The 12634-nt window shown below is 50.1% G+C and overlaps 1 protein-coding gene across 1 annotated transcript in view; it reads right to left on the bottom strand.

Annotated features, from left to right (window-relative positions):
- Inpp5a (inositol polyphosphate-5-phosphatase A) overlaps positions 1-12634 on the bottom strand; it is a 184800-nt gene that overhangs the window by 87193 nt on the left and 84973 nt on the right. The window contains exon 4 of the mRNA XM_052196265.1: positions 9079-9166. Within this exon, the coding sequence (XP_052052225.1) occupies positions 9079-9166 (88 nt within the window). The remainder of the gene's footprint in view (positions 1-9078; positions 9167-12634) is intronic.

A 12634-nucleotide genomic window follows, 5' to 3' on the forward strand; every position in this document is an offset into this window, starting at 1 on the left:
CAAGTAGGCAACATGGCTGGTCTGATCAGTTACCTCACCCTTGTAAGAGGCTATAGCTTCAACCAAGGAGTTTACCAAGGTTCAATGAAATAGGTTCACCAAGCTGTGGGCCCATCCCTCCGTCCAGTACTGAGCCTTCCAAGAATGCTTGTGACATTCCCTCCCTGTCCCAAATCCATAAACCATATCCCAACCTCTTGTTCCTGATGCTCTTGGGTCTAAATGAGTGACAATGGAGAGGCAGGGATAGCCATGGCTCATGAGCACTCACACGCCTGTGGCTAAGCAGATGAAAGCTCTGGCATGAGTGTCATGTTACTACAGCTCTCTGCCACACACTCCTCTATCAGAAAGTAGACAGCACACAGGGACACAGGCAACTGCTTCTCCTGGCTGACAAGGAGTCCTATGTACAGGCCCACAGCTGAGTCTCCTAGTGACCTCAGAGGCACATTTTGACCTAACACTCCTAAGACACATTAGGGCCCCCTGCCATGAATGGGAACATACCAAGATCTGATGACACTCAGAGAGGCACATCTGGGGTCCTCAACATCCACAGGGACAAATCTGGGGGGTCCTCAACATTTGCAGAGGTACCTTGAAGTTTGAATCTAGTGAACACCCACAAGGGCACATCTGCATCTATTTGATGCCCATTGAGGCACATCTGGGTTTGCCCCATGCTCACCTGGGTACATCAAGACTACAGATGCCCACAAGGGTATGTCTGGTTCTGAAGGATACTCACACTGGCATAGCTAGGAATTATGTTGGGCATCTATTTGATGTCCAATAAGTAAATATGGGTCTTCCCAATGTCCATGGAGGCACATCTCCCAAATGCCTGCAGGGGCACACTGGCACACTGAGTCTGCCAGCACACAGAACAAGAAGCATGAGAAGCTGATGGCAGAAAGTACTGGGCTTTTACTGAAGCTGCTGGAGAACGCGGTTACCTCTTCTCTGCAGGCAGCTTTGACAGTCAAGGCAACCCCTTCGGGATGTTAGAGAGTGGTAGGAACTCTCACTCCAAAAGATAGCAGGATGCGTCACATGGTCATGCCCTCACCCAGGAAGACCCAGTGAGGAGGGGTCAACTCGAGTCTCCCACTGTTCCCCCGTGTGGTGCCTAGTGCCTGCCCTTCTGTTCCCCCGTGTGGTGCCTAGTGCCTGCCCTTCTGTTCCCCCGTGTGGTGCCTAGCGCCTGCCCCTCTGTTCCCCCGTGTGGTGCCTAGCGCCTGCACCTCTGCTCTCTGCCATGCCTGGTGGGGACATGTGTCTCAGTTGCCTTCTGGAGGAAAATTTCTTAAGAGACATATCTCAGCTTGTCCTTGAGCTCATGAGAACCAGAGTTAGCCGCTTGCAAACCCTGCAGTCCTTACAGGCAGCACCCCTCCTGGAGACATGAGGCTTAGCCTGTTCTAAACATATGTCCTGGGCTAGCCAGACTCCCTTCAGGGCCTGAGCTGTAGCCAGAAAAAGCCTCACATCTCCTCAGGATGCATGGAGCCTGCAACAAAATTAACCTCGTGGCAATTGTTTCCCCCACTTTGATAGCCCAATGTCAGCTCATCTGTTACAAGGAAATAAAAAAGTCAAGCCTAAATGTATAAAAAATTATGATGGAAGTCCTAAATAAAGCGTAGACTGCAAGCTCATTGAGTCAAAAATCAATCAATCAATGAGGGAGTGGGTTAGGAGCACCTCATAAGCCCCAAAGAAATCATTTGCCCAAACACTGGGATTTAACGGTAGAGGACCAAATTCCAACACTTTTAGGAAGTAAATAATGAAAAATCAATTCAGAGGAAAAACAGATCAAGAACCCTGACTGTGACGTGCCGACACATTTATTGCTGAATACCATTCCTCGGCTGACCCGAAAACTTCGGAAGGTGTTTATTTACTTTCAACACCTTCCAGGGATCAATATTTTTAATTTGGATCCGAGTTATTATTTTTCACATCACAGCAGCGGGGAGCGGCGTAAAGTGGCTCATATTTTAGTGCTAAAAAGATCGATACGACAGTTTCACCTTCACTGCGGCCCGGCTGCTGCGGCCGCACATCATCACATCCCGAAGGGCCATGGTACTGAGGCAGGAGGGCAGGTCATCACCCGACAGGGGTGCAGACAGCCATGATTTAACTGAGCGCAGGGCACCCGGTGCCCTCAAAAAACCAATCTTGCTCCTCTCACTTCATCAGGCCTCGGGTGAGGAGAAGGAAGGGCCCAGTGCGGAGGGGGCCACTACTGGCCAAGATTAGGCCCTCATCATAAATGCATCTGCCTTTCCCTCCTCTTCCTCAGATCAAAGAACATCAGCCAACTCCATTAATTTCCCACAAATTCCCCCCAACCCCTTATTTAGGAGAAAGCAGGGAGGGAACACACACAGAGCAGTGGGAAGGGGTCTTCTGCGAAGGGCAGCCTCCACTCCTCAGTCTTGCCCTCAGCACCAGGGCTTCTGCTGGGGCAGTCAGACCACGCAGGACAGGAGCCTCCTGAGTACACTCAGGGGACGGGGGCAAATGTGGACATCACACCAGGCAGGACAAATGTGTGACAGCCCCTTGTCAGTCTTCAGCACCTCACGGTCTCCCTAACCCTAACTTAACTATCCCCACCCAACTCTACCTCACACTCTGCAAATAAATTCCAGAGCCCAGGAAAACCCAGGACACCCAGGCGATAGCAGTCCCATGTCTTATGCCTAAGTGTTCTGGCTTATTCCTTTGAGAAACACCTATTCCCAATAGTGCTGATAGCTACAGAGAGGAGAAAGTAAAGAAAGAGACCCTGGCCTTGTACGAGGGCAGAAAAGAACCTACCAGCCCACATGTGAGCAGCATCCAGATATCTAGGCGATTCCAACTGGCAGATCTGAGGCCTTCTGCCAAGCAAGAGCCTTGCATAAGCAGACAGCAGGACTTTTGCATTGACAGAGCTGTCCCTGAACCTAAGAGATAGACTTTGCCTACTGGAGCCACCCCTAGCCTGCTATTGTCTCTGAATCAGACAGATCACTGGAATCTCCAGTCTCTGGCCTGCCCAGGACCCCATTCAACTCCCATTATCCACTGCATAGGCTGCTTATGAATAAGATTCCTACGGGAACAGATGAGGCTAGAATTCCCTTAAGCATCCCAAGCACTACCGGCATTACCCACCCAGACACCACACCCATGCCTGCCACCAACAGTACAGCATGAGAGATTTTCTCCAGGCACCTGTACCTTAAGAAGCATGTGCCAGCTCCAGGAATGTTCTATCTCCAGCTATCCAGCCTCCTTCCCTGACCTGAGGCAGAATATGGGCAAGCCCAGGTCCAGACAGAGGATGGCACTAAGAAACTTACAGATGCTGCCTTTTGTTAACTGCCCCAATGGCACAGCTCTATCCCTGGGGTCCTATGACAGTAAGCTAAGCCTTTTCAGACCTCTCAGGAGCTATGCTACATAGCAACAGTCTTTCCAACAATAAGTCATTAGTAAGGTATGACTCCTCCAAATTCCCCCTAGCTGGTGAAGAATTCCCTGGCCACGGAAAGGGAGTAGTCCCTCCTGCACCCTGGCCCTTTACTCCAGAAACAAGAGCTTTAGCCAAGTCATACCATCTCCAAGGTTCAGTGCCCTCTCCTCTGGGTATCGGCAAAAGCAAAACCAAGAAACCTATTACCTTTCTAGTTCCCAATAGGAATGCTATTAAAATAGCTGCATCTTCGAGAAGCCACCCGTGGTTGGCTCTATAGCTAGACAAGGACCATAGCCCTAGACCTGGGCTTTGGATCCCCTATTCAGGCACCAGAACTTCAGATATCAAGTCACCAGAATGGGATGAGAGGATGTGGCTGTCTAAGGATGTGGACCAGGTCATGTCTGAAGCCCACGACAGAGAACACAGCCTCTGGCTTCCTGGACCAGGTGAGCAGCCCGCAAAGCACTGGTGAACATCCATGTTGAAATGCATCCCTTCAGCAGCAAAACAAGACAGCGGAGGAATTATATGAAAATAAATTTTCAGTCTCTTCCTTACTTTGCCATTCTGAAGCAAGAGTACAAGGAAGCCGTTATCTCACGCACCCTTATTGATGCGCCAGCTTGTCGGGAGGTAAGCGATGTGTTTTCTATGCTCCTCCGAGTGGCTGGCTAAATCAGGCACATGATTTCCATGCTGCTAGAGTGTCTGATCAATAGACACTAGCGCAGACTTGGAAAACTTCACCCAGGTAGTTCCTCAGTGTCCAATCTGCATGGCTGGCTTACTGTGAAACTCAACTGTGCCACACTGTGATGCCGAGAGTCCTGGGGAGTAGCCTTCAAAGTCCATCTCCAACACTGGAGGCAAGAGACATAAATCCAGGAAGCAATTCAAGTGCCAGGTGGGCTTGCCCCCCCCTCTCTTTTCTGGGTCCCCTGAACTCTGGTTTCCACTCATGCCAGCCCAAGGTCATCTTTCTATCATGTAATCCACATAGCACAGAGCTCAGCTTCCAGCTAGGGCTCTTCTTCAAGGATCCTCCGTCTTGGGTCTATCTCATCTGGCAGGCCAAGAGGACTACCCTGAGAATAAGTAATCCTGGCACCATCCAACAAAACCCCAACTGCACTGTGGCTCCACCTTTGAAAAGGTCAGGGGGTTTCATCGTTTTGCTAAAATCAGTGTTCTTATAAGGGTACAGTCTCATGATACACGCCAAGCCTTACACTGATTTTACCCATGACTTTTCTACCAACATGAATGGCTCATGGGGGCCATTCCCACCAACTCTCTCCCAACATGTTGTGTGCCTCTATACCAAGTGGTAGAACCCCTGTCCTCACTGAGCCAGTCTCTGGCAGTGCGGAGTGGCCCTCGCTAAGATACCACCAGTAGACGAGCATGCACGCTGGAAGCCAGATAGCCGACAGGAAGAGGGCACAGGTGTTTGAGAAGGGAAGCAAGAAGCAAGCAAGCAAGCCAGTGCAAAGGTCACAGTGCAAAGGTCACAGAAGTCACAGGTGAGCTGACAGCAGGGCCTGCAGAGTGGCAATGACTGCCCCAGACTACAGAGGATGCAGATGTCCATCCACTCAGGAGCACGCCTTGGGTATCTGACATTCTAGGGCCCAACAGCAATGATGCAGTCCCCAGGAGGATGAGTCCCATGTTACTGTACCTCCATTCCTGACCCAGGAGATACGTAAAGAGGAGTTGATCGAAAAGAGCCAGTGAGGACTCTGGGCCCCAGAGTAAGAAGGACAGAACAGTGTGGTGGGCTGCGGACACTTGCGGGGCACATCTTTTGCTCTTTTAGTTCCACTACAGGCAGCCACAGCACCTCAACAGAAGAGCTTCATGCTTACTTGCCTCACTGATGTTTAAACTGGTGGCACCTGACCAGGACACTAACACATGGAAAATACAAACCATTCTCTGGATGCTAAAGCCCTCAGAGCCATCTCTGCTTCGGTCTCAACAATGCCAGCCTCCACACACTGCACAGTACCCAGGGCCTTCCTACCTGGATGCTGTACCCCTGTTTTCAGTACTGACGTGGAAACATGGCATGGAGAGAAATGTAGCCTCTGCCTCCCTATAAATCCTCCTGGGGAGCCCTTTCTCAGCTGCACTTTGGCTTCTGGCCCCCCAGTCCCTATGATTCCCTCACACCTCACTGAGTTCTCCTCAAAACTGGACCAGGAACTTACCCAGTCCCTGAAATTAAACACACTCACCCACAGCCTCTGACCCTTCTGTTCATGACTGTCACTCTCTCTCCAAGGTGCTGCTGCCTTCCCCCATGCCATCCACAAGGATTGTGGGTATTCACATTTCCCTTACACTCCTAGCCCTCCAATGGTCTGTCAGGAGACAAGTTCATTCAGTGACTCTAAACATGTGACAGGGGCCTGTATGGGCAATCCTGGGGAAAAAGAGTAAACAAAAACAAGCTAATCCAACCAAGGTAACCTGTCCCAGGGAGGAAAGTCAGGTACTCAGTGCTCTAGGACACAGTACGCTCACTCCTGCCCTCTCCTGTGAGTCACAATTAGCCATTCTGTTGGCCCAAGGCCAACATCCTCTGTTCAAATGGAAATATTCCAACACGAGGAATAGGATGGGGACCCAGAATTTCCAGTGGTAGCCACCTAACATGCCAGTCGGGCAGAATGGCTGAAGACCGAGACTTCTAATAAATAACTTTCCATGTAAACTCACAAGGAGCAGTGACAAAGCCATCGAGAGGCCATTTTCATGGTTTCTGTACAGCACAGACAGAAGACATCCATCTCACATCAATAGACAAACATGTTAGCCACAGTAAGCACACAGAACTTAATGCTCCCATTTCAGGATGAAAATCTTCTTAGAAGACATCCCTGCAGGGAGCCACATGGCTGCATGTGCCGCACTGGTGCCACCTCCTGGCAGCAAAGACCATTTGCAATTCTCCTATTCTAAGCCCTGGAGCATTACCAGCAACAGAGGCAGCAGATCTTAAGCTAGCAGTCTACCCCATCACCAGGATCTCCCACCCCACCCCAACAAGCACCCCCACAGTCAGCTCATACAGCAGGTGCAGTTCATTCAGTTCAGCAGCTTTCTGGAAACAGGCCACTATTTTCTGATCCCCATTAATGGCCATGACAGCATTTATGTATAAGATAAATTCATCTCAATTTCCTTTTTCAATTAATGGCCTATTATTTGAACCAGACTCAGCTAAAAACACTCAGCTGATACCATCAATCTTACAAAGATTAAATTTCTCTGTCTGAAGCTACAGGGTACTAGGCTAGGCGGGAGGATGGCCACCTAGCTGCCAGTTGCTGCCAGCTATGTTCAGGACTCCAAGGGTTGAGGTCCTTCCTACCAGGACATCCTAAAACTCTCACTAAAAGCCATAACACACCAAGAAACACAGTGAAGGGCTGTGAAGTAGATGGTGCTCAAAGACCCAGGGCCACTGTAGTTACAATCTGGGGTGAGTGACCTCTACTCTCTGCTACCTACAATGACTCCAGACAGACATGGAGAGCCCTTGATCGTCACCTTTCAATCAGACATAAAGGCTCTTCATAGCACGCTGTGGTTGAAGAGAGACTGGGTACCAGAGCAGGAATGCCAAGGTAATAACTGCTTGACAAGCAGAGGGGAACAAAGCAAAGCAGATCTACCACACGCCATGCTCTTCCCTCAGACAGGGGCCTTCTTCCTCTGTCGGCCAGCTATGACGGCTCCTGCAGTGTCAGACCAGCCCTGTCTGTGCGTGGGGGGTTTATCCTCCCCTCCCCTGTGCTTCCGGGTCACTGTGTCTATAGATTTAAAGGGGAGTTGTGGAGAGAAGAGCCTTCCTACAGATGATGCCTTGGTGGAGCAAGGCCTTAATGGAGGGAGGGAAGGAAGGCAGGAACACTGCTGCTGCTGCTGCTGCTGCTGCTGCTGCTGCTGCTGCTGAGCCTTCTGCAGCACCGGTGCCCAGGGTCTGATGATGACGGACCTCACTGAGATTCCATCTGGATTCTCTGCTGGAAATCCCACTACCATGATCAGATTTAAGAGTGTGTAAGCTTTGTGAAATCGTGGAAACCCTTAGCCACTGTTTTTCTAAGAGTCTCTGTTCCCTCTGCCCTCTGGAAGGCCCTAGGGACATGGTGCCAGGCCACATGATGTCATCTCAGAGTGACCCTTTCTAGGCTGTTTTCATTTCTAGCAGTTCCCACTGCCTCCCCTCAATTTACCCTCTTCCCTTCTGGTGTGTCCAGTCTGATGTCCATCTTCACTGACACCGCCTGTCTTTTTCATCTGTATAAGCCTGCCTTAAGAAGATAAGAAGTTGGGTCTTGGCAGAGGAAACCCAGAAGGCTAAAGGGAGAGGCCTTTTATGAGAAGGAAAGAGCTGAGAGGAAGAAGGAGCAGAAGCAGCAAAGGGAAGATGAGGGTGAAGCAGGAGGATTGTATTCTGAGCAGCACAGAGCTAGAGGAAGGACACTCTGAAAGTGGGTGGGTGGGAGATGGGTTTGGAGAAAATGTCTTTGAGAGTCTAGAAAGTACCTGGTACTGGGTGCTCCAAACCCAGAGACTGAAACCTTGACAGGGGTTCTCTAGCCCAAGGACAACCCCAAAGTCAGCCCCTCCCCCCCCCCTCTCTCTCTCACACACACACACACACACACACACACACACACACACACACACAATGCAGGGCAGAAGCCATGTGCTGTTCTGCCCACCATGACACACACACACCCTTGCTATATCTCTCCATATACTCTGACAGAAGCCAAGCCAGGTGGCTGCTCAGGGTGGCCCTTGGCAGAAGTGGGCTGACAGATGAGGATCACTGCTAGATCTCCCCTAATGGAGAAGAGAAGTAGCACCTACGAATGTGACAACATGCAAGAAGGCAAAGTAAAAGGCATCAGGGCAGAAAGCACAGAACACTAACGGAATCCCTGAAGACCTGGGTACCCCAGAGCTTGAGACACCATACTCCAAAGCAACAGTTACAAACATTTCTCCATAGTTCCTAGCCCATCCCAGTGCCTCCTACTTCCTAAAGCAGCTATGACACAGCACACTTATAGAAGAGGGACAGTTCCTATCATGTTGGCATAGGCTCTATTCTATACCACTGTAAGGCACACCTGATCTGAAGCAGGTCTACCTCTAAAGGCCTGCTCAGGGCTTACAAAGTGACTGCCAAGCCCAGGAGTAGGGCACTGAGTAGCCCGGCCTCCAGTTCAATCTCTCTCCTACGCCACCCTGGAGACCCTGGATCCTCCTCTTCTGTCATACATCTCAAGGCCAGCCTCCCTGCACTGGCCACCCCCACCCCAGCTCCTGCCCAGGCTGTCTCTGAGCCAGCAATGAAACATACTCTTAAGCCTCGGCCACCAGCTCTGCCAGGCTGGGGGGCCGGGGGAGGACTCAGACCATGCAACAGTCAACAGAACATGAGAAGCTTTTCATTTAGGACAGTCACACTGTGCTGTGACAGGGCATGCACACTGACTCAGTACTCTTCGGGAACAGCCAAGTTTCAGGTTCCCTTGGCCTGGGATTCATGCCATAGCTTAAAAATGACTCACCGTGAAGTGTTCCTGTGACTTGTAGTTTTCATCCAGGTAGACACGAGCCCTGTTGTATTCTTTCATTGCATCACTGGAGAGTAGTTCCCTGGAAGGGGAAGAGTGAGCAGAGTAAGCGAAGGCTCTCACCTTCCCGCAGGTGCACTCCTAGCCACGAGGCCAAGGTTAAAACTGTTTTTTGCATCACCCTGCGACCCACACAGCTCCTAAATGGGCAAAGCAGGAGGGAGGGGAGGAGGAACGAGGGGAAAATTGGTGATAGCCACAGTGGAAACTAAAGTCCACTTTGTGTCTTTAGCACGGAGAGTAGCCCCATAGCAGTCTCTGGTCTCTGCTCAGGCCTGTGAGATGCCTACACCGTGAGGCCTCCTGGGGATAAGATGCTGATGGGAAACCTGGGACTCACTTAGGCTACACACCATGTGTAGGTGACTTCCAGAGCCTGCTGCTCTCTCTGGCAGCCCCACAGTGCAGACAGTGACAGTGACTAGCATTTCCTTAAAGGAGACAGTAGCCCATGCTCATCAGCCAATGTGGCAGAACCTCACTGCGTCTCTCACCATCCCTTTCTATGGTCAAAGCCCTAACAGTTGATTTTACCATCATCTCTAGGTTGGTTAGAGAAGAAGTACCTACTGCACATCTAGCCCAGCATGTGGGACAAAGCCCATTCCTTCTCTGCTGCTGGTGAGAAGCAGGCACAGCATAGGACCCAAAAGTACCTATGTTAGGGAAGGACCTCAAGGGAAACCATAAGTCTAGAAAAGAGAGGCCGCAGATGAGCCTGGGTAGACTCCAGTGGACCCCCAGGTACTGCTGCTGGCAGCCATAGATCTTAACAGAGGTGTGAAAAACAGAGAAAGAGATGCCTGGGCACCAACCCCGAGCACTGACTGAGTTGAGGTCATAAGGAGTTGAGGTGGGGGAAGAGATGACAGGGTGCCAACCCTGAGCACCAGGCACATTTGGTGTCAAATGCCTGATGTGTAATGATGGCTTGAACACAATCCCCAAGACACACTAGGCAGAGGAAAGGAACTGACTCTTTTAAGTTACTGTAAGACCTCCACACATAGGACACAGCACACGCTGCCTTCCTCCAGACACATGTGAGTAAAAGGCTACCTGACACGGGAAGGATAAACATCAGGGCCATAGTTTTTCTAAAACAAGGTACCAACAGATCCAGGCCCAGAAAGGAGCAAAGTACAATAGGATTAACAGAAAAGAATGTTAAAATGGTAAATATAAAGATGAGCCCTAAAGGAAAATAGGAACGTACAGAAGCCAGGAGCTTCTGGTGCGGACAGACGAGAATCAGGATCTCACAGGATGGACTGAGAGCGGGCATCCCTGCAAAGCAAGGCAGTAGGAGCTCCCACGCCATGTGGATGGCCAAGCCTTTCTGGGCAACACGGAATCAGGGCGAGGGAGGAGGGGGCAAAGAGAAAAGCAGCATCTGTGGACAGAGGGTGCACTAATGTTCTCCAAACTTGGTCAAACCTATAGGTGCACAGTCCAAACTAAACAGTATTAAACCAGAACACAGCAAAGCGAGCTGCTACAAACAAGGTAGATGGAGATAAAAGCGAGCAGCAGCCGGGAAAGCACATTATCCACAAGAAGATGAAGATGCACACAAGGGCTAGGTTCTGGTCGGAAACAATGAAACACAGAAGACAATGACATGGTGTCCTTGAAGCAGTGAGGGAACTGACAAGCTCCCATTCATTCCCAATAAACGCAGCTTTCAAAAATGAGAACAAGGAACTTGTTCAGACAAACAAAGGCTGAGAGAATCAGCAGCAGCTGACTTGTACTGAAATAAACAGTACAGAAAACTCTTTGGCTAAGGAAAATGGTCCAGGTAGGAGCTGAGTGGAGCCGAGAGCTGAGAGCACCATGCGGGACTCCACATGAGCGTACCTGACAGCCCCGACCTTCTCAAGGACAGCTGCTCTTCAAAGCCAGAGCAGCAAGGCTCGTGCTGCCACACACAGCCCATCCAAGGGACAGTAGTGGTGGAACCTCCTTCCCGAGGGCAACTGGCCTGCAGGTGCCCAGGGCTCAGTGCCCATGGCACCTTCCCCCTTCATATCCACCCATAAGCCTCTCTCCTTTCTGTCAGTGATGTGTGCTGCAGATGTTTTTCATAAGGTGACTTAGCTCTTCTTTTGTTCAGAATATCTTTCTGTAACAATATGGCTTTCTTTAACACACAAATGTGTCAATCTTATCTTTCTAAGCTACAAGTTTTGCACATTCTGAAAGAAATCCTCCCTACCTCAAAGCTACAAAGATACTCTTCTGTATCTCCATCTTCAAATTTTACTTGAGTAGAACTAGAATTCATTCTGCGGCAGGGTAGAGTGACCTCTTGGGATGCTGTGATGAGAGATCTTTATGAGGCACTTCTCAGCCTGCAGCACCAAGGCCATGCACCAAGAAAGACACTCCATACAGCACATCTCTGCCCACCCTTGCTGTTCCACTGCTGCAATGGGAGCTAGTGCTCTGGCCAGCAGAACATCGCCTCAATTCTCCTCTGGATTGTTTCCGTGCCGTCCTTATCCATGTGACTAGCATTTGCTTATAGAGTGTTGGGGAGGATGCTTTGGAATACTTCATTCTAACTGCCTTTAAGACTACTTGGAAGCAATGTGCAGGGTTCTGACACCCAGTCAAGCTCCAAGACCTTGAGTGGTGGGAAGGCAGCACATGTTGCTTGGAAGAAACTCTTTTGTGAACAGGTTGCTTGTTCAATCTCTCTACACACAGCATGTCCATGATCTTAGCTGTCACCTGCACAGGCATTTGAGCACTAAAGGAGTACTTCCTCCTTCTCTTGTCAAGCTCAAGCAAGATGCAAGCAGAAGTAAAGGGGCAAGAAAAGGTATCAACAAGGGCCAGTGTTCTGGCCTAGTGGGTAATAGCATCTGTTGTACAAGCCTGGAAACCTCAATTTGATCCCTGGAGCCCACATAGAAATGGGGAAAACTGACTCCAAAAAGTTGTCCTCTGACCTCACATGAGCTGTGGCATGTGCACCACCCCCTTACATACACACATGCACCCATGCACACACATACACCCATGCACACACATACACACATGCACCCATGCACACACATACACATGCACACATGCACATTAAGAATCAGCAACAGAACCAGGGATGGAGAGAATACCACAAGGAAGAGACCCACGGAGCAGGTAGTGCCTTCAGTGCACTCCAGGAACTGAGGCAAAGCCACTAACTCAAGACACAACTATGTCTCTGCCAAGCTGTTCCAGTGGAGGACAGGTCCCAGGAACACCCCATGGATATTTCTTCTGCAACATTCCCTATGATCAAGGCTGTGGCCTACATGACTTCCTTCAAATCCACCAGGAACAACAAACGATCCCAATGCAACCCTGGTGTCCTGCAATCCTTTCAGAACATTTTAGCCACTTTCCCATTGAAAACTGCACCCAAGATTCCCTAAGTTCTGACCTTTCCTCTTCATTCCTAGTCACCTTTCTGGTTATTGTTAGGATGCTTCTAGAAGACCAA

This window comes from Apodemus sylvaticus, chromosome 1 (assembly GCF_947179515.1).
Source record: "Apodemus sylvaticus chromosome 1, mApoSyl1.1, whole genome shotgun sequence".
NCBI classification, from domain to species: Eukaryota; Metazoa; Chordata; class Mammalia; order Rodentia; family Muridae; genus Apodemus; species Apodemus sylvaticus.